Source organism: Ciconia boyciana, chromosome 5 (genome assembly GCF_034638445.1).
Source record: "Ciconia boyciana chromosome 5, ASM3463844v1, whole genome shotgun sequence".
NCBI classification, from domain to species: Eukaryota; Metazoa; Chordata; class Aves; order Ciconiiformes; family Ciconiidae; genus Ciconia; species Ciconia boyciana.
The window spans coordinates 62,911,688-62,938,102 of NC_132938.1; the positions used below are offsets into that span (position 1 = coordinate 62,911,688).

Here is a 26,415-nt window from a genome sequence, read left to right on the forward strand (position 1 = left end):
GGGGGACAGCCTGCCTCACTGGTCTTCACCACAGGCTGCAGGGGAATCTCTGCTCCAGCGCCTGGAGCACCTCCTTCCCCTCCTTCTTCACTGACCTTGGTGTCTGCAGAGTTGTTTCTCTCACATATTCTCACTCGTCTCTCTGGCTGCAGTTGCTGTTGTGCAGGTTTTTTTCTCCCTTCTTCAATACGTTATCCCAGAGGTGCTACCACCGTCGCTGATGGGCTCAGTCTTGGCCAGCGGCGGGTCCATCTTGGAGCCTGCTGGCATTGGCTCTGTTGGACATAGGGGAAGCTTCTAGCAGCTTCTCACAGAAGCCACCCCTGTAGCCCCCCTGCTACCAAAGCCTTGCCACACAAACCCAATACAGCACCGTAAACCCACTCATCTCACAGCTGGACAACTTGTCCAGAAGGATGCTGTGAGGGACAGTATCAAAAGCCTTACTAGAATCCAGAAGAACTACATCTACCGCCTTCTCTTCATCCACTAGGCGGGTGAACTTATCATAGAAGGATATCAGATTAGTTAAACAGGACTTTCCCTTTGTGAACCCATGTTGACTGTGCCTCATGAGTGCACTGTTCTTTAAATGCCTTTCAATAGTACCCAGTAGGATCTTCTCCATAATTTTTCCAGGAACTGAGGTTAGACTAACAGGCTTGTAGTTCCCTGGGTCTTCCCTCACGGCCTTTTTGTAAATTGGAATAACACAGGCTAGCTTCTAGTCGGCAGGGACCTTCCCAGACTCCCAAGACCTTTGGTAGATGATAGAGAGGGGTCCTGCCGTAACATCCACTACCTCCTTCAGTACTCTGGGATGAATCCCATCAGGCCTCATGGACTTCTGAACATTCAGCTGATACAGCTGGTCCCTTACAATTTCAGTGTCCACAAAAGGAAAGTCACTGTTCTCACACCCATGGTCCTCTGACTCAGGGGACCAGGCAGCCCAAGGTCTATCAGCATTATTAAAGACTGAGGCAATAAAAAAGCATTGAATGCCTCTGCTTTTTCCTCATCCCTGTTAGTCAGGTGACCATCTTCAACAAGTATTGGTCCAACGTTTTCTTTAGACCTCCTCTTGCTATTAACGTATTTTAAAAAGCATTTTTTGTTGTCTGACACAGCACTGGCCAGTTTCAACTCTAATTGAGCTTTGGCCTTTCATGTCTTCTTCCTGCATATATGAACCACAGCTCTGTAATCTTCATTGTATCAAGGAGGAATCTGAATGATTGCTTTGTGTACTCTAGAAGTGGTTTGAGACTTTGGTAGCCATTTAATTTTGTCTCTGATAGGAGGCGGGAGGACAGAGCAGTCCTCTTTGAAAAAGAAATGCCTTTCCTTTGCACTGGAAATATCTCTCACAATTATCATCACTGCACCACAAATTTCTCCACTCACAAATCTGAAGGCCCAGACTCACTCTGTTTAATAACCAAGGCTGCACTGATTTTAATACTGCCCAATTTCACTCTGTGCATCCAAATTCCCTCCAAGTCAACAAGAAAACTCCCAGGTGTTTCAGTGGGGTCTCACCAAAAGCATGTGTCCAAAGACAACTACTATACCTTTATTAAGCCTGCTAAAAAACCCCACCCTCCCCCCAAACAAAAAAAAAACCAAAAACAAACCAGAAAAAAAATCTAAAACTTAAGAAGACATTAATTTAACTTAAACATGACAACTGAACCAGGACATATTTTTAATGGATTCTGATTGAAACACTGACTTTTGCTTTTCAAAGTACCAGCTGCAGAATGTAGATTTGTCACTTTATGATAATTACTAATATCCTCCCCCACCAGAGTCATCTGGAACATATTTAATTATTGACTTTATTGAAAATGTACATGGCACATGCTCATTCTTCTGACCAAGTCTTTAAATGGACAAAGGCCCATTTGTTCCTTCTTCGAAAATCCAGCCTCAGCACATAAAGTGACCCCCAAATTAGGCTTCTGTTATTTGCATACAGCATATATAAAATGTTAACGTGCAAGCTGACATTGATCAAGCATTAAGCACTTGCCTAGGTATAAGCACCCCAGCAGTCTCAATGGGAAAAGCCCTAGTGAAACCAGGGGTACAACTGTGCCTCATACAAATATTCACATGGTAAATTTATTTCTGCATTACAGCTCATGCCTCTGCATCTCATCTCCTAGTCCGTATCAAAGCCGACTCAGGTGTGCCTGTATGTACTGCAGGCACTCCCTGCACACGCACCCCACCATGTCAAACCTGTGGCAGTACTCGGATACCACCATATTTTCCCTGCTACATTTTAATAGCTGATGCCTCTGTATTTTCAGCTCTATACTGAGTATCGACTAACAGTCTTTCCTTTTTCAGGCACTGCCAACCTGAGTATAAATACCCAAAGCAGCAAGAGGATACAAATGCAATTATACTTGAAGCAGGACTACTTTCAGCCTATGATAAGAAAAAGACCACCAGTAGTGATATAGTGTAATTTTATACCGAAGAGAGCCACTAGCTACTCCTTTCTGCTCTGCCAAGCAAGACTAGAATATCAAAGTAATTTATCTTAAAATTTCAATGTTTTGTGCCAAGTCTTACCAATAAAAAACATCTCCAATGTCACCTATGCATTGTTTCCTGATTTTTCTTCTCCTTAGGGTCAAATTTTCAAACCCAAGTCTGCACTTGCTACATGGACTTTGCATTCCTGCCATCCCTTCAGTTCTGCTGCAACATGGAACCATCTTTTAAGGTCGCATTCAGAATAGCACTTAAATGCATTATTTGTTGTTCTAAATAGTAACATAGGTAGAATAACTCCAGAGTGTTTCATATATAGACATTAAAGGCAGATTTCCGGGGGAGCTTAGCTTTGATTAGGGCACCTAAACACAATGGGCTCATTTTCAAAATCCCACAGATCGCAATAGCTCCTGTTCTGTTTAGTAGAACTATTATTTTGCAGATCTGAACTTCTGAGGTTTTGGAAGCTTTCAGGTGTGTGAGTGTGCATCTGTGTGGTCCTGCAAGCCTTTGCAAGAGCTTAAATTGAAAAATGTGCGATTATTAATTTTTAAAGCAAAAAGGACAAAAGGCCCAATGCTGCCTCTCCTGGGATAAAAAGAAAGAATTTGGCTGGATTACGCAGCAATGTGCTAACCCCAGCCTCTGCTGAACTAGCATGTGCTCTCCAACAAAGGACAAGACAATAGTTTCACTCATAGACACCGTTCAACGCACACAAGAGAGAGAAAAAAGAGAGAGTTAATGAGGTGCTGCTGAAAAATACCTTCATAGAAGCAGAGAGAGAAACCAGGTAGATGTCATCTGCAAGGTAAATTAAAATTATACATCTCTGAGGATTACCAGTGAAAACTGAGATCTGGAAAGGAATTTGCTTTTGATATTGGAAGGGATAAATACCCAATGTAAATCCTTTTATGTGGGCCTGTAGAGCGGAACAGAGAAATTAAAGATAAATGAGATTAAGGAATTTTTTAAAACTACATTAGACATATTTAAGTTACCCATGGAGGGGAAAAAGACTTTGGAGGAGGAGATTAGTTTAGACCTTCAGCAATACATTCATCTGGGAAATCAACTGGAATAAATCTTTTCTAATCTGAATTGGTTGTTGCCCCCTGCCCCCCAAAAAGCCAGGCACACCCCAAAAAACCCTTAAGAACATTTCTGCATAGCCTGGCAATCAGCCCGGGTAAATGACATGCTATGTCATTTTTTTGGTGAGGTTTGAGATAGGAAACCTGCAGGCATAAGTTGATTTTTTTTTTTTTTTTTTTTTTTGCAAAAGAATGCCCTAGGGCAGGCCCCTTTGCCTTAGCCTCCCACAAATCCTCCTCCCATTTAATTCCTCTTGGAAACAGGGACAGAAGCTAAGCAAAATCAAATGCTATGCAGTCTGTGTTTCTGTTTCCTCTGCCAGAGTTTGAGGTACATACAACTACTGCGGTTTCATGTAGGCCTATATTATTATTAAAAGTCGACTGGAAAAGTTGTTAGCAAGGAAAGTGGAGGAAATGAGTAAAGAAGTAATACATTCAGATGTATTTGGCTCTCTTCCTGGGAGCCCTTTTAATATAAAGAAACTCAAAGTTGTATTTTTAGATCTGGAAAGATGCGCTTTCGTATTTCACACACTAAAGGGATTTGCCTTAATACACTCAAATTTCCCACTCCCTCCTCCTCCCCCATGTGCTAGAAGAAATGAACTTCAATCCTCAACTTAACCACTGGATACACATATTCTGTTCTCCCCATTGGCCAGAATAAAAACCAATAAATGTATTTCATTTCTTTTGTGGATTTATAATAGCACCTGGCAAGGATGGTCTTAATCTCCTTACACTGCTGGCACCAATGAAAGAAACCTTTGCAGTACTTCTTGAGAGAGAAATGAAAGGATAATAGGAATAAAATCTGGAAATATAAATATTATCTCCATGAAGATCTCTTATAAAATGTATGAAATCCATATCAATGTCTCCAGAGAGTGCTTGGGATAATAGCACAATTTAGACAATAGGTTATTAAAGATGGAAAGAAATATATTCCTCCTAATGACGACAGAATTGTTCAGAGGCAATTGGGAAGTATGGGGTTGTGTTTAGACAGCAAATTGGTGTCAAATATCTAGTAGTAGACCTGTCAGAAAGAGATGAAAAATATGGCTTGGTACAAACGACCTAAAGCCAGTGGTTTCTTCCCGTTGGTACTCCAGACAAGCATCTTTGCAGGGGTCAGGCTGCTATGTTTTGTCAACATCTTTGTTAAGCAAAACCAAAGCTATTTCAGTCATTAGAAAGACACTCTGCTATTTGGATGTGGAACCATCAGCCACCAAGGTGGGGGGATTGTAGCTTATTAATATATTGAGGAATTAACCAGAATTTCATTCTTCTTTCTGCCCACTGTTGGCTACAATTTCCATTTTAGCTGAGACAATATCAGTTACTTACTAAGTTAGAAATGGGTGCGACAAAGACAAATTTATCGAAAAAAGCTAATGACTTCAGATAGCCTCAGGTTACTGGGAACCTGACCCAAAGTTTGCTGACACTGAAAGAAAGTTTCCCTGTGATTTAATGACCTTTGATTCAGACTCAAAGGCCAAAGGCATTCAGGCAACAGATTGAAAGATTTTAAGCAACTTTTAGTTTAAATGCTAAACCCAAACCAACAATGTACACTTTCTCACTAAAATTCAGCTGCTGTGGGACAAGATTGGAAAGGAATAAATGGCCACAGAAGTCACACAAGGAATTAAGTTACTCCCTTATATTCATAATCTTCATAAAATGAGATAAGTTACACTACTCATCACAGTTTTCCACCTTCAGCTTCCATAATAAACCAATTATAGTGACCCTAGGGAGAACTGACAGGGCTCTGCATCAAGAAGAACATCAAATGTAAGAAATACATAACATATCTACAGTAAAGGCTTTGACTTATTTAAAGTATGGATCTCCACACTGCAAACTTTGTGAGTGTGAGGTGATGGTGGGGATAGAGACATGAATTTTGCCTCTCTTGCTCTACCACAGAAAACTTTTTATATTCTCTAAACAAAGAAAGAAACCTTCTCCCAGCTGTACTTGCTTTAAAAAAAAAATAAAATCATCATTAAACTACTGTCATGCTTTCCACGCTCCCCCACATTCCCTTCAGTCTGTGAATTTTACTCTTGCAAACTTGTCACCAGTACCCATTTAACTTTCCATCTACTCAAGTATTAATTGGAAGGGAAAAAACTAATCTCCTCCTTAATTACATCTATCACCAGAATACCCAAACTTTCATAGCAGAAGAATTGCACCATTCCTGCTGTTTCTCTCACCTACATTCAATGCGTCCAACATCGCCAAAAGATGCTCAGTGTTTTCCAAATGAATGGAAAAGGAAGTTATGAATTTGCCTCAAAAAAATAAGTAAATAAAAAGACACCTTTCCTGCCCTAAGACTTGGCATTCAGACCATGAGTGTTAAGTTGTATCTCGTGTAGCCCAACACACCGTGCCATTCGGATGCCTGTCAGTGGAGCATGCTGCTGGCTGCTCTGCTCGTAGTTCATCATGTAATGGGTTAGTTCAGCCTTCAGTTAAAAAAAGCCATTTTGTAATGTTGCAAGAAAGTATTTTCCTTCGGAGTGAAAAATGAAAAGTCTGGAGGTAATGAAATTCTTATAATAGGACCAAGAAAAAGGAATATACAGGCGTGTAGGGCATCCTTCTGTTTACTTGCAGGAAAATTAAACTCCCCCCCGCCACCTCCTGCAACACTTTTGATTTTCACTGTGCTTGAGTGCAAGATCTTCAACAACTATGAAGCTTGTAGATGTCCAGCTTAAATGTCAGACCTCATTTTAAGGCTTACCTCAGTTCCATGATTAATTAGAAATGCAATTTTAAAATATGATGGGCAGAGAAGTGACTCTCAAACATTCATCTGACTGAAGTTACACTTTCTCACTGCAATGACTCTTCCATAACAACCTGTTCAGCTGGTAAGCTACCAAGTTATTTTTCTAAGTGATATTAATACATGTCCATCAAATTATGTCCTTACTGACTTTGACAGCAGATGTGCAATAAAACACCCCATGATCAGCTGGCAAGTTCATAGGTGCCCAGGCTATAACAGACTCCAACTCTTTTCCCCTGCGGCATTTCAGATCTAATACAATTAAGCAGAAGCACTGTGGTGAGTTTTCTGATAAAGATAGGATGTGTGACTCAAAGATACATGGGAGCACAACCTGTTGTGCGTGGAGATATGATTTTCAGAACCAACACACGGTGTAAAGACAGAATGCATCAGTGACTAGCGACATTTCAGTATTTTAAGCCTGGGACTGGGAAGTGGTGAGCTAGTTCAGCAGGTGATCAGCTAAACACTCAGAAGAGAAGAAGAGAGAAAAGATCACTTTTCACACAAGGTCTCATACTGGCAGAAGTGGGAGACATGAAGAAGTGTCCCACAACCTAGAGGAAAGGACCAAGATGACAGGAGCCAGCAGGAGCTGGCTTTTCACAGGAGCATGCTGGAAATTATAGATGGAGCAGGTAGTGATGGCCTTCATACTATGCAGATTACCTAACATTTATCTACCTTCTCCTCACAAGAAAATCCATAGCGCTCCTGCTGAAGCAGACTTTTAAACCAGTATGCATTACAGGCACACACAGTTGAAATCACCTTGTTCCTTTAATTTAAACCAAACTCATCTCAGATTCAAAAATTAACCATGTTGTCATATATTCCACCATGTCTCACAAAAACGTCCTTTTTCCCTCATCTCAGGCTACTTTCAAGTTTTTAAACACCTTTACTTCCCCCAGCTCTCAGCACTTAGTTTTCCTCCCCTTCTTGAAAACTATGCACACACCTATGCAGATAGCTCAGCCTCCAGGTTTGCAAAACTCCATACTATCAGGTTATTTTAATTAAGGGTGCTTTCCAACTGGCTGTTGTATAGGTGCGCTCTCCCCACAAAGACACGGTCAAAGGAGACTGATAGTGGAAGTAACACATCCTTTATTTCTGCCTCCACGGATAAAGAACCAAGAAGAAAAGCTGGAAATTTCAGCAAATACAAAAAAGGGGGTTTTGGCAGCAATGTCCAGGAAATTGTATGCCTTGGAAGAAAGGCAATTTGTCAGCAGGATACAAAGTAAAGATTCTTTGCTCAGAAATAATCATAATGGATAGTGAGGTCTGGTGGGTTTTTTGTTTTGTTTTTAAATTAGTGTTCCTAGCCCATGCACACAAATCATTTATGTAACTAAATAAAACGAAGGACGCCCGGCTTCAGCGCGGAATTCACTCATTACTGACCAAAGCGCTAACAGCCAGGTTCAACCACTTGGGAATGCTTGCCATTTTCACCGGTGGGCCCCAGGGGACCAAGTCCTCTTGGGAAAAGATAAAAAAACAAAAACCAAGAGCGAAAGAAAACTGTAGAAGCTGCAAGTCCATTTGTTTAACAAAACACAGCACTGCTCTCGGTGGGTAAACACTGCTTCTCAACCAATAGGGAAGGTGGCAAGAAAACGCACACAGGGAAAGCCTGGAGGCCACATAATGGTCTTACAGCACTCCAGAAATAATTAAGAACCGTATTCTTGGGAAAAGTGGTCTCATTAAATTGTTTTCAGTTTGCAATTTTCTCCCAGCTTCTCCCTCCTCTTTCCCTTTCCACCAGCAATCTTGGAGCAATGAAAATATCAGTTTGCTTTCTAGTGCTTGTATTCTCTTAAAAATGTCATTATTCAATTATCTTTCTATTCACTGGCCCTAAGGTCCAGCAGAGCAGATATTGTGAGCCTTCATTTAATGCTTTTAAATGCACTTCAGTCCACTTGTGATACAATAAAACTTTATTGAATTCTGTTCCCACATCACACTTACCATCCCTCACTTTTATTGATACGTGAGACCATCTACTCTTCTGTCAGCAATAAAAGGAATATTGCTAGCAAAGAAATGACCTTTCCTTCCATCAATACAGCAATTGGGAAATGTGATTTCAGGTTCCACATTTAAAAAGAAAAAAGTCTTAAGAAAATAAAAGATGAACCATGATCAAGCATTGTTTTCCTTCGCCTTGTTAGCATTAAAGAAGCAGGAAAATCTCTGTCAGGACCGATATTTGGTGCCTTCGTAACATTTATTAGCCTGTTTACCCAGAAAACCGGAAAGGAGGGACGATTCATCCTTCCTTGGAAGCCACAAACATTTTTCCTTTGCAGGAAACAGCCCTTTGAATAGATCTCCCCAATATTAAAAGCTGATGGAAGACTTGTCACCTGGGTGCGAGGCAAGTTATCATGACAGTGGGATATGTGTGCTGGTTGTGGCTGGGATAGAGTTAATTTTCTTCACAGAAGCTAGTATGAGGCTATGTTTTGGATTTGCGCTGAAAACACTGTTGATAACATAGGGATGTTTTAGTTACTGCTGAGCAGGGCTTACACAGAGTCAAGGCCTTTTCTGCTTCTCACACCACCCCACCAGCGAGTAGGCTGGGGGTGCACAAGAAGCTGGGAGGGGACACAACTGGGACAGCTGACCCCAACTGACCAAAGGGATATTTCATACCATATGGCGTCATGCTCAGCATATAAAGCTGGGGAAGAAGAAGGAAGGGGGGGACATTAGGAGTTATGGCGTTTGTCTTCCCAAGTACCCGTTACGCGTGATGGAGCCCTGCTTTCCTGGAGATGGCTGAGCACCTGCCTGCCCATGGGAAGGAGTGCATGAATTCCTTGTTTTGCTTTGCTTGCACGCATGGCTTTTGCTTTACTTATTAACCTGTCTTTAGCTCAACCCACAAGTATTCTCACTTTCACCCTTCCAATTCTCTCCCCCATCCCACCGGGAGAGAGTGAGTGAGCGGCTGTGTGGTGCTCAGTTGCTGGCTGGGGTTAAACAACAGATATGCCATGCCCGAGGCACCTGTCTCGGTCCCTCCTGCTGCTGCCATCCTTTCCATCAATGCAGCAATGGGCTTGTCCTCATTGAGCCCCCACCTTTTTTTCCACTTTGTCCTGCCCTATACCTTAAAGTTTCCAAGCCTCTGTTAAAAAACAAACTGTTTCTAAAGGAAAACAGTGCACAAGTTATTCTGTGAACTCCAAAACCTAGAACCTAAGGGAATTGAGAGCTCAGGAAAAACTGAAGGTAAATTTGACTCAGCTAGCTAAATCCTCTTTCCAACATCTTGCTGGATCCTCGGGAGCCTGAATGGTTGTCTCTAGGGGGAAATGAAAGGAAAAAGCACTCCAAAATACCTCCGCGCTTTCAACTCGCACCTTTTTCAAAACCAAAATACAATCTAAATGCAGACAATCCCTAAATTTTGGTCAAAGCCAGTGCGAGATAGCTGCTCACATGTTGGAAAATCTCCCCTTGTTCTGACTTGGGGTGTCACTCATGAAGGGCAGCGCTGCTGCTGTGGCCCATGGAGCATGCGTGCTCAGGAAAGTGAAGGGAAGGAGGCTCGTCAGCCTCGAGTGGGTTGTTCTTTCTCTTCATCCATCTCAGAAATACATGCAGGACTACTAAAACCCGGATGGTTTGAGCTGTAAATTGTTACGTGCATACAAAGGCTGTATTTGCATAAGGAAAACCAACACGTTGGTTCAGATTTATCAGATTATCAATAGAAAATCTGGCTGCTTCCAATGACAGCTAGCTCAGCAGCTCTCCCACCACCACTGGTCTTGCAAAATTGGACTCTCTTGCTTGTCACCAGTCTTGTGTACAGCATTGGATAAATTGTTCATCTGCTTTCTGCTCTGGCTCATGAGTAAACTCATAAGTCCCTTAGCACATTACAAAGGTGAAATAAGAACAATTACACTCCTAGATATACTGGCACCATGACAACAGGACTGTACAAGCACCAGAAGAAGATACTGAAGTGTTTCTGTAATGAGAGTGTTGACCTAGCTTCACAAAACCACCTCCACCACTGCTGTTCCCATTACCCATTTAACAGTGTTCCATAAAAGGAGAAGGGGACAGGGAAGGGATGCACTAGGAAACAACACCAGAGTACTGGATCAAAGGGACCCTTGCAAAGTGAGGTTTCTCATACTTACACACAGTGTAACGCAGCCCAAAATGCAATTTCAAACCTCTCTCTGCAATGTGCCATGTGCTCTGGCAACGGCAAACTGCAGGTATGCAGTAGTACATATCTAATAGAAAACCATGGAAAAGCTCTCTTGATCAGTAATGACTAAAAGAAAATTCAATTTAAGAAAATTGGAGTAGTAATTTCAGTATCTTGGAAGAAAAGGGGCAGTATTTAAAGAACATGTCAGAGAAATAAACACCACATGCCAAGGCCTGCTTTGAGAAAGACAAAATTAATTTGGTGACTTTTTCTGATACCAGAAAAATGAGACAACTAATGCCACTGAAGCCTGTCAAATCTTAGGCCTGGTATCTTTTCACCTGCTGAAATCACCTGCTTTTCATTGTCAAGAGAGCAACAAAAAAAGTCCAGAGGTCCTTGGAATGACTGTCCATTTTTGTAGACAGCATCTGCCATCACATAAACTGACTACAGGATCAGGAAAACAAGGAGAGGGATGGGTTATCTGTGTAATCACCTGTTGTCTTCCCCACATGTTGAGAGTAACTGCAGCCTCATGAAACTCTCCTTGTCAGGGGTATCTCCAGTAAACACACAGGAATGCAGTGTGGAGGGTAATATAACAGACATTTCAAAATATATGAGTTACCGAAGTTAGAAGAGGTTTGTTTTTCCCCCTCCTGAGAGGAAAGGGGATGCTTTCCTCTTGAAAATGATATGAGTTAGTGGTGGAAGAGTTAAAAGATAAATAAATAAATAAAATTGCAAGAGGAGCAGGTGACCCAATGGAGTTTTAAATCTTCCATAATTTTTCTCCAAGGGAACATATACACTAGCACTATATTGGGCATAAACGCCTAAGGTCAGTCCTAACAATATCTGTTAAAGATGACTCCTAAACGCTGCACTCTTGAGACACGCATACGCTCCCCTCTGCTGCTGAGCCAGCACTTGGGTAAACTGTCTCTCTCCGTCCATAAGGAATAATTTGAAACCATAAGGAGCAACCCATCCAACCAGACGAAGCAAGCTGGAATTGCACACAAGTACAAGTCCCTGCTGAAATATTAATTCCTTTGTTATGCAACTGCTGTGTTTCTTGAGAAGATGGACATATGGCAGACACCACCATTCACCAAGGGCTTCGTGCACAGAGCCACTGAGGAAATGTCAGCAGCCAAGGAAGGGTTTTCCCCAGCACTAAGCACTGCCAGGGAGCCCATAGAGCCCACTTCCCTCCTCCAGCCATGCATCACGCAAGGCAGCTGGGTGTGAGTAGCGATGCTAAGAAAGCTGGACCGGAAAGGACTTGGGCAATAGCCCAAATTCAGCCAGAGGGGCTGAAGCACGTGGGCTTGGCAACAAGAACCCAAGGGGACCAGCTGACCCACAGCAAATGGCAGAGGCATCACCAACGGCCTCACGGGGGAAACAGATTTCATCCACCAGGCATAGCTTTGGTCCAACCATACCCTTGCTGACCTCCTTGTCCAGAGCTGACACTTTCCCTGTCACTTGGATGGCTTTCACTTGTGGGGCACTCCTGGGGCCCAGGCAAGGAACATTTGCAAAGTTGAGCTGACCATTTTCAGAGGGAAGACACAGAGGCAGTAATAAAGTCAGGCAGAGACTGAGGTAGGAGAAGAATAAAAAGGAGCCCTAGGTTTCCCACTCCACACCTGCAAATAAAGGGACACAGTTTGCTCGAACGCAACAAACTTCCCTGGTGCTACACTGCATAACAACGCATGGAGATTTGACCCAAAATTTCCTAGGCAATGCAGAGCAACAAGCCCAGGAGATGGGATGCTATTTTACAACGTGCTCGCCCCTTGTTTCCCACCCCATAACTCCACTTGCAGAGGCATTATATTTGATTCATAAACAAATGGAGGAAAGAGCCATCAAAGCTACTAACTTAATTGCAAAGGCAGCATGGCTTATTGTCGTTGTTTTCCTCTCCACATTCAGATCATTAAAACATACTCAATCCATACTGTACATTTGGTACTGAGCAACCTCTCATAAGAGTTATTTTACATCTTGTACTTAGGGCTGATTAACACCTCGGGGCATAATATTCACATATTACCTTTCTCACAAGGCCCCACTATTCCTCTTTGTTTTATATGCAACAAAGGCTACAGAGGGGTACTAGGTCATGACTATTGCTTTACCAGCCCAGTCTCAGGAGGGAACGGCATACCTCATGCAAATCACAAATCACAAGGAAATACAACCTGCTATGATAAGTAGAAACTGATCTCCCCTCGTCCTCCCCACGCACAGTATCGTTTGTAAAATGAAAGACCTCATTTAGAGTGGAATAACTCCAAACTGGTAATTTGGTACAAGCTTGCTAGGGCAGACCCTAAGCCCCTGATGTCACTCTTTCCATGGGTTTAATAGCTCCCCCCATAAAAAAAAATTCCATCACTGCATTTAGAAGCTTCACATTTTTGTTTAGAAAAACCAAATGTGGACATGCCGACCCTGCCATCAGCAGAGAGACAGAGTCCCTCAGCAGAGAGGGTCCCCTTTGCTCAGAGAGGTGGTCTTAGCTGCATCCCTCACCTTGCAGTTTCACAACAAGCAAAACCCCACACAGCCTTTCCACGTTGCAGCAGCAGGCAGGCGGCCACCTCCTGCACAACGGACAGGGACAACCCAAGGGGTTGTAAGTTCTTGCTTCCCCTCTGGACAGCGTGCCTGTCATTTCTCAGCCACGTTTGCTCTGCTGCAGCCTGTGCTCAAGGCAATGAAGAAGATGCCCTTAGTCCTCAAGCCAAATCCTGGGTTTCAGCAAACTGAAATCTCCTGCTGCCCTCTCAATACAACTCTGTGGCTTGAAAGCATCCATTCCCGTACCTGCTTTATTGTTTTGAGAGGTGTGCTATGAGCTTTGGCCTACTCAAACTGAAAACCCAGAAACAGTACTGTTATTCACTGTTCAGCCCTTTTCGACTGCTAATAAAAAAGTAGTACTGTTGTTCTTTCTTTTTTGAGATATGCCATTTTTGACAGTAGGACCATAACTGCATCTAACTGGTTTCTAACTGCGTCTAACTGCATCTAACTGGTTTCTACAGAAAGCAAATTCTGAGGTATGATTAACTTTTTGTAGCTCTGACAGTTCCTGTTCGGCGCATATTGCTGTAATCCCAGATGACTATCTTTCTACCCTCAAAAATTCAGGCTAAATGGCTTGCCTGTAATATGTCTTCGTAACTTTGGAAGCTTATAAATTAGTATTTTCTACCATTAAACATCAAATTTCCCAAAACATTAGCTTTCTACCTCCTCAGCGATACAATACTGTATTTAAGGCACTTATCAAATCTCACCAATTGCATGGACATAGGTCAGTCGAAGAGCACTGCTATACGATTACAAGCATAAAACTCTGGAAAGAGAAGCTATAAGCTAGCAACAGTGCTTCATTCTTCTGCTCTGCTTTCACTAATGGGGCTTCACAAGTATTTTCCAAAAAGTGATATGTCACTGTTACACTGTACAGCAAGGAAAACATGGGGCACTATTAGGATATTTTTAACCTAAGCACAAACTTTGCACAGAGGACAATTTTTCATATCTTATCAGCTCAGTCTCATATGATGCATGTGGTTTGTCACTGAGCGTTTACTTGCCCTCAGGCAACAAGAGGCAAGCTTAAGGCTGGCCCAGCCTCCACAATAAATCAGATCTCTATTAAAGAAACAAATGCAAATATATCAAGATACATACTGTAAGGGACACATTCGTACTGCACTTCCAGGTACTTGTACGTCCCAGGGCAAGGGTCTGGAAACACATCAGGGCCAGCAACAACTGCACATTGGGTCCGATTACTGCATCTGAAAAGCAAGAAAAAAGAGTGTCAGAAAACAGTCCAGACAGAAGGACAGGTCAAGAGGTTGAGTGGCCCCTCCAGCATCAACAGGAGTGAAGACGCAGAAGCCAGGACTTCGGCATCAGCTGGAGAAGCTCACCAGACAGCGCTTAAAGGCTGTTGGCAAACACCAAATGTCTTCATCAGCTTATTGCCAAAAGAGAAGAGGCATGGTGGCACAACCCCTTTCCCTCCTAGCAGTTCTTACAGCACCAGGAGGTATTTCTTTAAAACCAAACTAAGAGGAAGATTTTAAAAAAATGATTACAGGTTCGTGGTCCTCTAATTCTTGAAACCCAAACTCCACTACAGTGACCTCAACTAACGTTAAATACCAGCATCCCCACCATACAAAATGCAAAGACTGAACCAACAACACTTGTGGCAAAAATAATCATTGTATATTTTACAGCAGGCAAAACAAATACGTTTTACAAAATATTTATAAAGTGTTCCCACAAAAACAGTCACCTTGAATAATGTTGTTTAATGCAAAGCAAAGACTAGAAACAGCAACACGAGTGGGGAAAAAAAAAATCACCAAATAAGCTGTCTAAAAACCAAAATAGTAGTTTTTCATACACAGCCAACACACTTGCATTAGTTATAAATGGCTAAGTTTTATTCAATCATTCTGCCCAGCACAGATGCATCTCCTGAGATGATATATTTTTTTCCAAAAGTGAACATTGTTCTCACTGATGATCTTGCCGTACAACCGCACAGAGAAGGAAGTGACCCTGCCCGCTGCAGCGAGTATCTTTCAGGTTAAAAGCATACACGCACAGGTGGGGCGCTGTGAGATGCTTTCCCTGTGGTGCATATAACTCACGTCCATGGGTGACTGATTTGCGCATGTGTGGAAACCCAAATTTGCTTCTGCTTTCATGGTATAAGCATCTCTACGTACAACTTTTGTGTATTTTGGGGATGCAAAAACCCTTAGTAAACAGCGGTTCTACGGAGAAAAATCCTCTGCTTGTTTAAAGAAAAAAAAAAAGAGAAATATAATTAGTCCTTGATTTTTACGCTTTTGCATGCCAGAAAGAGACTTCCTAAGAGCTAGACCACTGTGTTTACTTTCTCTAAGGTGCTGCCTCCTATGATGTGGCACAGGACCCCTGACCGTCCTGCTCTTGGGGCAGAAGCCATGACATCCAGCGCAGAACTCATTTAGGTCTGCGGTGGAAATGCTTCATGTTTACCTGAGGCTATAGTTTGTCAGCCTTAATGAGGATTTTATTTGAGCCCATAAATTAAAATTGATTCATTAGTGACTGCCTTAAGCTCCATAATTTCTTTAATTTTAAGGAAAGATTAATATGAGATGATATGCTTGCTCATCGGGCTGTTTTGCTGGATAACAGATAATCCAGAGGGCTGGGACGTTCTCATGTTTTCTAGTTGAAAGATGACAGTTATCACAGCAAGTGACTAGTTTTATCATATACACAGAAAAACAATTTTGTTAACAAAAATGATAACTTTGTTGTCCTCACCCTTGCTACCTACTGACAGGTGGCTTGGCTGGGATATCACAGGTAGCTCGGACGGTGCGAGTAGGCAGTCTTCCAGGAGAGGCTTTGAACATCATCCAAAACTTCACTTTCACCAAAACTCTTTACTCTGCTCAATGTGCCTTTCAAAAAGCAATTGCACTGGCCTGATCAATAGTCTCTCTGGCTGTAGGGACAGCCCTGGCCACATTACATAGAATAAGAGGAATGGATCAAAGAGACATTTCAAAATCACGAGTCAGGATCCAAAATTATGAGGAATTGGAAGTGGGGGGAGGAACAGACACATTTAGGGTTCATCTTCATGTGTTTTCTTTATTTCTGTCTGCAAGGAAGCATTTGCTTTGAATGGCCAAGCATTTCCTTGCGGCTATTTCTTTTTTATGCAAGAACTCGGACACAAAAACCAGAAGCGAAAATATGCAACCTGGAAAGCTCCAGGTTCACAACCAATATTTCAAAACTTGGTTTGGAAGCCAAAGGCTGTGAACACCAGCTTTAACCGCCCCCAAATGCATGCTGCCTTCTGCCTCTCTACAAAGAGAGTAAAAGCACCATGATACAAGCGGTTGAGTGGGGAAGGCAGGGTGCTGGTATGGCCAACTCTAGCAAGTATATCAAGCCCCCTTGCACATCCATGGATCGGGAGATGGCAAAGCACAGAGCCTACCAAGCACAGAAACTTCAAAAGAAGATGAGATCAAATTGTCAGTGCCACCTGGGGGGGGGGGGGGGGGACGGACGGGCAGGCGGACAACAGAAAACCAAATTAAAAACTCCCAAATAAAAGCTCAAATACTATGTGGTGTCAGTACCTCACACAATTTGCAAAAAAGGGCTCATACAAAAAAACCCACCACAACCAGAAAAACTCAGCCTCCTCTCTTTTTCACACTGTTTCATATGGGCAGCAAAACTGTGTCTGGCACTTGGCATTTTGAGTTTCCTTTTATCACCCCAGAGTGAAACATGCAAGTTCCCATTCCAGCACACTTAAGGGATGAGGGCAATTTGGACTAAAAACCTTAGAAAAAAAACTAATACCTGTTCAACCAACTATTACTGTCAGACATCAGGCTACGAAAATTTTAATGGGAGAAAGAGGTGAAAACCACTCATCATTAAAGCTCTGGTTGCTGTGCTTTTGCTCATACTTTTTTCCCCACTTTCACAACAGCTTCTTGGTGCCTTCAGTTTTGTCACATATCTTTCCAGACAGATTAAAGACCCAGGTGACATTAAGTGACACACGAGAAGTGACATAGAAAAGGAGATGTGTAAAAGAAAATGCATTTGTAGCCTTGAAAAGGGAGGGGGGGGGAAAAAACCCAAATGTAATCACACCTTACTCCATTCCCAGCAAACCAGCCCACAAGCTCTTCTTTGTAAATCATGGGATTTTACATTGAATCTTGGGATTTCTTGGCACTTGGGTCTTAGTAATACTCGGTCCAAACTCCTGCGAGTGGTGAGGCACAGTGCTGAGGACTGACCTTTCCAGTCAATGCAACAAGGATCCCTTGTTTCTATTTTGGGGGTTTTTGTGTTTTGTTTTTTTTTTTTTTTTCATTTTTTTTCTTTTCTTTTCTTTTTTCCCTTCCTTTCTTGAAGGAGGAAACCTTTACTAACTACTGGAGTTACGATTTGCGGTAAGAACCAGCACTGCATCAGCTCAAGTATAAATCTATATCTCTGCAGGGCAATCGCAGAAATGGTACCCAGGTCCCTTAGGTTTACGCTAGAAGCGGCAGCTCCGCAGCTTGCTAGATTCTCCTTCAACCATTTGCATCACTGGCTCTAGCATGAGTGTACTCCAGAAAACTACAGTCACCTTTTTTACACCCATCTATACCTCTTATTACCACCTTTTGACAAGCACCTCTTATTTCTAGCACTGATTCATCAGCTCCTTCAAACGAAACTACTTTTCTTTCCCCTGCATTGCCCTCATGCTGCAACTTTCCTAAGCGACCCCTGGCCTTTCAGGGTATTTTCTCATTCTCCATATGCTCTGACACCAAGTAAACAACAGAACTGTGAGAGGAATCTGTGAAATTGGGGGACCAGACAGACAATTTTATCTCTATTAAAAAAGCAGCTTCCATGTTATTAGTTTGTATAATCTTTTAAGGCAAATGTTCTGGGGATACGGAAGAACTAAAGCAGCCCCTCAAGTGGTTTTAGTTCCCCCTATTGCCATTTGTCATGAAATCCGACAAGGAATTTATAGCTATCTTGTTGTTTGAAATTGGTTTGTTCTGTTTTGAAGTCCTTATTTCTACCTGCAATCATTCCCGTCTCCCTGTTGCTCCCTGAAGTGCAAGGTGGGCACATGAAGATAGAGCCTGCTTCTCAGAGACCCTGCATGTCTCAGGCCATCTCTGTCATTGTTGCTGGGATTCATGAACACTTTTCCTGGACCAAGAGTTGTCCACACAGCTCATCAGAAATAATTCACTGTGCTGCCACAGCGTTCAGGCTAGCAAGGCAAAAAGCCTGCTGCTTTTTTCCATTTTGCAAGATATGGATAATGTGACTTGCCAGTGCCTGAGTTCCTCTGTAAACGCTTGTGTTGGTGCAAAGTGCGCTCAGTGAAAAGGCCAGTATCTCACATCCACTTTGCCAAGGTGCAGATGCCTACCAAGACCAACCAAGAGATCAGAAACCAAAGCATAACCCAAGATCTGCATTTCCACCCCGACTTGAGAGACTGATGGAAACATACATTCCTGCATGTTCAGGAAAAGAGAATACCCCAAACCCTCCTAAAAATCAGTCCAAGGTACTCAGCAGCCTTTAAGCACCCAGCATCTCATAAACAGAAGTTCATGTTATTCACATATATGTTTTGGAGAGGAAAAATTACCTCCTGGGAAAAGTGTAAATTGTCCCAGTCACAACAACAACAACAAAAAGAAAAAAGAAAGAAAGGGGTTCTTTATGCCTTCTTTCCAGCTACATTTATTCCCACTTATTAAGGTATCTGTTTTGTCTTTCAGATGTGGAATAATATTTATCCTAAAAGAGAGGTGTCAATCCAGTGTAACACATACACTGTAACAGAAAACATGGATCATTTTTGCAGAACTTCTCCCAGTTCCAGTGGAAAATTACTTTCAAGAGTTTTAATGTGAAACTAATAATAATTCATGTGTCATTTGTTTTGCATTTATAGCAGTGGGACTGAAGGAAGCATTTGAGTTCAGAACCAGCTGCAGGGCTCAACTCTGCTTGCAACTCTGGGTTCAGACTTAAAAAAAACAAACAAATAAAAAAACCAAACACCACCACCAAAACTTCATTTCCCTTCAGTAAACCTCCATTTCTTCTCCCCGGCAACATTTTTATGATTTTTAAGTGACAAGGTCATCTTCTGATAGTGAGGCAGAAACACTTTAAGTCATAAACAGCTGCTTACTCCTGCTTTGACATCTTTTATTTTTTTCCAATGCTGACATTGTTGATATATTTACCAAAAGAGAAAGAAAGGAAAAAATAATAGTTTGGCAGGTGATGTTTATTTTAGGCCTTTCCAGAAACTTTAATAGCACAGACATGTCAACAGCATCAGGCTAGACATGTCTGGGGCATTATGTTTGCCAGAACAAAAATGCAAAGGCAGCACAAAATAAAAGATCAATCCCAAACAAAAGCCTTTCAGCATTAATCATTGCAGGCACAATACCAGTAAGTCCTCCAGCTCCCCATCCAGGTGGGGACCATTTGCCCCAGACCAGAAAAACAGGTGCCAAAACCACAGGGGCAGGTGCCCGTCACGCTAGGGATGCCAGGAAAAGAGCAATAAGAAATCTGTACACAGGTCCACAACAAGCCTAGAGGATCAAACATCCATTTCATCCCCAACACACCCTCTTTCTGCTGGTCCTTATCCTCTAGAGACAAGCCCTTCTGAGGTGGAGCAATGCCTTCTGCAACACTGTGGCCAGGAGCTCCTGTGAACAGGGCGTACTGGAAACTACTACAAATGGGGAAGCCACCTGCTTCCTCTGAATCCACAGTCAGACTGTCAGAGTCCAGGGCTAGGCTCTTAAATACCCTGAAGACTGGAAAATTTCAGGCTACATGACCATGAACTCGGATTTGTATGGAAAGCACTGAGCTGCCATATCCATCCCTTGCTGCTGCTAACAAACCCTGCTCGTAGCTGGTGCCACCCTCCACCTACAGCAACTTATAACAAGGGATTCTTAATGCCCGCATGTGCCGACTAAACGGGCCCACCTGTGTTCATGAGCACTGGTTGCCAAAAAACAAAGGTACGCTTTCCCTCTCCCCTCAACTGAAACACCTACTTTACATAGACTTTATTTTTTTCTGCAAAGACAAGGCAGCCATCATGTGCCTAGGCACGTTAATATAGCCAAGACATCAATATCTAAGCGTCTTTCTTAAGGTCTTTTATACTTTTCTAATAGTTTTACAATAAGAGACAGATTTAATTCATTATTCTTCATGGCAATGCTGCAAGACATCCTTTTCCTTCTCCAGAACACAAAAATCTCCTCTCTGGATGACTGCTTTAAGAAAGAGGCTGTCACAGCAAATAAGTCAGCCAGGAGTGTGTTCTCCCCTGTCAATATGTGATATTTCCAAATCAACCCTTTAGGAACGGCCAAGAGAAAAAAAAAAATTAATGCCCTGGAGAAAGTAAACAGGAAGAAACGAGAAATTTCACTCATAAGTGGAGTTAACATGATGGCTTGCAAATAAGGGAAAAAAGAAAAAAAAAAAAAAAGGCAAGCAGAGAAGGGAGGCAGCGGAGGGTGGAGAGGGGAGAACAGAACCACAAGCCCTGAGAAAAGCCTTTGGTTCACCACATTTGCTTTCAATAACGTGCTGCACAAAAGCAAAGCTAAATCCTCTGCCTGTTTAGCATCCAGAAACAAAGAATTCCTCAACAGAATATTTTTCTGTCTCTGCAAAACCTTAAAAGCAAAGGATCTAATGACAGGGAGATTAAAATCCAGTTTCTCTAACATTTTCTTCATTATGAATGAGCCTTTTTATTGATCTTTCAGAGCACGGAGAAGCTGGCTTTCCAACCTCTGCTGCAATATAATTATCTGCGGTGTTTAATGCTAGCAGAGACGAGTCCCACTACACACTGCATTTTGTTGTTTTATTGACGGGTTTTAATTATCTATGCAGTTGCTAGAGCTGTCAGATAGGCTGCTTCTTATGTGATCAAACTAATACAAGGAGAGGCAGAGCACTCTAATTGCAGCCTCACCAAGCGCCTTTGTGGAGATATGCCAACGAGATACATTTAAACTGCTATGGTTATTGTAAAATCTTACAACATTTGATGGGAAAAAAAGAGTCCTCTTTCTATAGCCTCAACCCATTTCGTTCCTCTGATTATTATTTTATATTGAGCAAAGCAAAATTGAGGAAAAACAAACCACCAAAACCACACCAAAACGCCAGCCAGCCAAACAGCAAAAAAATCCTGCAAAGCCAAACTGAATCCAAGCTGTAAAGGTCACCGAGCAGACTACCTTGATATATTATGGAAAGCCTGGGAGCAAGATGGAAAACAGGTCCTGGACATAATTTAAATACCAGTTTTATGTAGGAAAAAAGAAAAAAGAAAAAAGAAAAAGTAATTATGCTGTTTCAACTCATTGATAAGGCCCTTAAAATTTAACAAGAAGCATTTAACAGCAAATTCACAAGACTTAACAGATTTAATGGCAATTTGGGGCACCCCTGCACATGGTGCATCTGCTCTGCTGCCAGGGACTCCCCAGCTCAGGAAGCTGAGGACTGGGGCAGGACCCGCCAGTGGGGATGCCCTGGCTCATCATCACCCTCCAAAGGAGGGTCCCCCCAAGTAATAAAAGCTTTTTCCTCTGTGCTTCATCATGTAATATCTTAAATTTTATAGTTTCCTCGGATTTCTTTCTGTCCCATCTCTTTGTGATGAACACAGTGAGGAGGGAAGCTGAAATCCCCAAAGGCAATGAATGTGTACCCCAACAGGAAAACCTGCCAAACACCTTGTGCTAATGTGCCTGGCTACAGCACCCCTGCGGCAACAAGGAACCTGAACGCAAGCCCGGTGGAAGAAAAAAACGACAATCTGTCCAAGCCATTGGGTATATCTGGATGAAAGGTTTGGGTCAGCATGGAAAAGAGATCTGCACCGAGAATGTCTAAAGCAGTCATGGTGTTGCTTCAGCTGCAAGGAGCTGAGGACACAAGCAAGGCCAGGTTTGCAATGTAGGCTAACGTCTTTTATTGGATGCCGGTCCATAGGGCTGAAAACCAAACCAGGCAAGCCTTAAGACTGTAAAGCTCATCTTTTAAAGAACTACATCTGCCCTTTTACAGGTACTCTACTTCTTCCAACTCCATAAACTTCTGTAGCACCCTAATAAAAATCCACTTTACAAAACACTGACAGGATATCTGGAGAGGAGGGTAAACACCTAAAAGAAACTAACCAATAAAAGACTTGTCAGTTTAGCCAGAGTTAACACTAGTTAAAATAACTGTAAACAGAAAACAATCTGGCTTTTAATTTGGGTTAGGAGGTCACAAATTAAAGGCTAGAGGAGGTCTGGGCTGAATTTCAGCTGGTGCTCCATATTACTTTGTCTTCACTGCCATTTTAACACAAGTCAATGCGAGTTAAAGCCCATTTTTTCTTCTTCTTCAGTGCAGCTACCCAGAGCTGGGATATCCAGAGCAAGTGGCAAAGGATTATTTTCTCTACAACAGCTCTGAAGTGTGTTCAGACCCTTACTCTACCATTACCTGCTTATCCACTGAGTCCACAGCACAGGGAGCCGATGCTGTGCCGGACACCGAGGCGCTGCAGCCCTGTAGCACTGTGAGGTACAAACCTGCTGCTCAGCACTAGCTGAGCAAAAAGCAAATCTGAATGCAAATGTTTAGAAATCTTTTAAATATATTAATAAAAAGAATAAAAAAAGATATTCTGTCCTGTTGTTAAAGGAAAATCCAGTATTACTTCCACTGCATCCCCCCTCACTAATTGTCACATTTTCTCAAAGTACAAGGAATTACACATCCCATAATAACCGCAATGCTGCCATTTACTGTCACTACCCAATGCCCTCATCCCAGTCACTGACTGATTCCTGCAAAAGGAAAAACTGAGATTAGAGAATATTGTCTCTAAATGGTCTGAAGTAATCTGTATTCATGGGATCACAGGTTTAATGTGTTAGCCTTTCACCTCTGTGAATAGGGTTAAAGAAAGGTTTTGGGCCAAAATAATTTGTACTGCACTCCATTTCAAATTTGACATAATAATTGAATGACTGAATGAAACAAAAATGAATACGTCCAAACAGCATGGGAGATCAAAGCTGGGCAGCTCCCTGATGAAGTCAGGAGTGAACTGAAGGCATCCATGCAGCACTGTTTCTAAAACCCAGAGCAACCTCCCTCTTCATCACTCTTGTCAATGGCATGATACGAAGTGATTTTTAAGTAAAGGTCCATAGATTTTAGTTAAGGAAGCAATCGCCCCTCAGCCTCGTCCAGGGGAGAGAAGCTTCCCAACCAAGTGAGACAAGCAAGGATCAACATGTGACATGTTATGCCTTTGGCATCATGGCTAAATCAGTTCAGACAAAAAGATAATATTAGTGAGTAAAACAAACAGCCTGCCAGGGTCATATGCTATTAATACAGCATCTATTAATGGCACCTGGTTTTGTACAGCACCTTGTGCAAAGGAGTCTTGGCCCCTGCCTGTGTCTCAGGCATTAAAGCAGTACAAATAATAATCAGAAACAACCCAAACTTTCTCAAAAAATAATCCTGAAATCAACTAAATATGTTTTTGATATTCGAAAGGGATTTTTTTCATTTTATTCCAACATAGCCAGCTCTGCCTCTTCGATCTTCAGTCCAAAGCTTGAATAAAAGCAATGTGCATTTTGATTCTGAGCTCAAGAGAAAGCATCACAGCATCACAAAACCTTCATACGCTTCCCAGCCAAAGCATATATGGAAGCAAACTGTAAGAAAAAAAAAAAGGGGGGGCAAAAAAAAAAAGCGCCTAATCTTAGACGTGTCACATGAACCTGCCATTGTGAAGTTCCTCAAAATGTAGACATAACACTGAACTTTCTGTGGCTGCATGCAGCAACGTGGGAGGGGATGGAGGGATGCATTTTTGAGAACATCTGTCCAGCAGCGCCAGCAAGGCTTTCTCATGCTGTGCTCAGCACTAAGCTGGAGGATCATATCCCCCTGCCCTCCCACCACCCTATTCCCTCCTCACTTGTCCTTCCTGGGGCAGTTTTCAGCTATGTATGTCCATGAGCTCATCTCCTGCCACGCCCCATCTGGTCACCATCCTGAAAGGGACACTACTTGCTCATTCCTACCTTACCATCTTTAAAATATATTGTTAAAATACATACAGATTTGGCTAAAAAGACTATCCTGAGAAAAAGTCTGATAGGAAAATGGCCTCTGAACATTTGTGGGACGACAACTGGTAGGAACAAAGCAACAGGGCTTCTGCAAAGCCTCAAGTCATCTTTGTGAAGATGCGGAAAATACTTTGTTAGTGGAGGATTGGCTATTTCATACTACAAAGCCTGACTAATGCTGTACTCACAGAATTAAACTCGCTGTACATAAGAAAGCTTCCTCTGAGAAAACGTAACTCAAAGGCCAAGTTTTCCAGAAAGGTTCTGCCTCCCACTGGAGCTGAATTTTTCCAGAGAGCTTGGTTCTTCTTGGAGGAACTACAAAAAGGCCCAGCTGTTAGAGCATGGCCTGGGACTCCTCAGTTCTCATGGAGAACAGTGAAGGTGCTGGCTATTAAGCATTTCTCAGGCAGCAGGCTATGTCACGGACTGCCTAACCACTTTGGTAATCTAACACAGATAGCTCTGTGGAAAAAAAACCCGCCTGCCCGGGATTACATGGGAGCCTTAGGTGGGGCAGAAACTGGGAAATCCACATTCCAGAGCATGGAGCGTGTCTCCGGCAAGTCAACTTTAAAATATGTGACTGATGCTCCTCAGACATACTAGCTGAAGTCCAGGGAGATGGATGAAAGGGTAAAGATGCAGGATAAATTCATCAGATGTCTCCATAAATCATTTCTATAGTTCACATTTGTTCTCTGCCTTTCATTACTTACATTTCTAAAGCCACTGGGTGCCTTGGTGCAGTGGATCTAATAAAAAGGAAGATAAATTTTAACATCCCTTTTTGAAACATCTTAAAATGATCTAGCTTTCTTCTGAGTGTTAATGGCAAGCATTACAAGAAACACACTGTCTCAAAACAATTCACTGGGGCTAGAAGCGAAAGCAGAGTCCCACTGTAGCCTGGAAATTCACAGTCCTGGTCCCCCCTGCAACTGGTATAAAAGATCTTATTTCTGGCCCTAATGTTTTGGCAGCCTTAACTTTGTCACTGAATCCTGCCATCGCTTCGCACAGACCCTCTGACTCAGGAGCGAAATTCCATACTTGAGAAGAGGAGGAAATATTTTTGGAGATTGGCAGTTTGGAAAAGAATCTGAGCTGCCTGACAGCTGTTCGGAGATGTGGGATGCCAGAGGGGTCCCAGCGGAGCATACAGTATTACACACACGCACACGCACAGAAAATCATTAAAGTTTCTGTCTCTAAAGTTTCACATTTAATAAAAGAAAGCGAGGGAGATATCTGGAGAATTCTTGGGTTATATTATCAGCTAATGATATTCCATTTGCCAAGAGTGCCGCCCTGGGGGAAGCTCACCGACAGCGACGGGGGGGGGACACACAAAAACACCAGCGGGTACAGGCAGCATGGCGAGGGGGAGCAGGGAGACCCATCCTTCCCTTTTTCCCTGCCACATCCCCAGGGGAGTCGGTAATCGAGCGGAGAGCCTGCTGTTGCATGGCTGGAGTTGTTCTACAACAGAAGCAAGGACCTTTATAACAGAGTTTAATCCGTCGCAGGTTAAACAAAACAAATGACTGCACAAGTGAGCAATTAAAGAGCATTCCACAGCCAGCACTTGGAGAGCCTCACCATTGATTAATTAGGTTCAAAGGGCCAAGGCTAACCTCACAGTCCCCTGAGAAAGAGACCACTTAGCCCCTTTAAAGAAAAAAAAAACAAAACACCAAAATTTCAGCATTCTTATTTAACACTTGAGTATCAGTTAAACAGCTGCTAAAGTAGTGAAACAATTACTTGGGACTGACCTACATTCAGCTGTATCGCTCTATTACATTCAGGAGAAACTTAATTAAGCTTCTGTTACTTAATAAAAGCAAATAAAATCCTCCATTTTATGACAAGGAGTAGCACTGCTACAGCCATGTGAAGCTTTCGAATTTGGCAGTGGGGTTTCCCAAGAGAGCATGGCTCCCACTATCGCATTCCTCCTCG

General features: G+C 42.5%; 1 protein-coding gene across 1 annotated transcript in view; it reads right to left on the minus strand.

Moving 5' to 3' along the window:
- ADGRL3 (adhesion G protein-coupled receptor L3) overlaps positions 1 to 26,415 on the minus strand; it is a 516,059-nt gene that overhangs the window by 205,988 nt on the left and 283,656 nt on the right. The window contains exon 5 of the mRNA XM_072862688.1: positions 14,354 to 14,463. Coding sequence (XP_072718789.1) covers positions 14,354 to 14,463 — 110 coding nt within the window. The remainder of the gene's footprint in view (positions 1 to 14,353; positions 14,464 to 26,415) is intronic.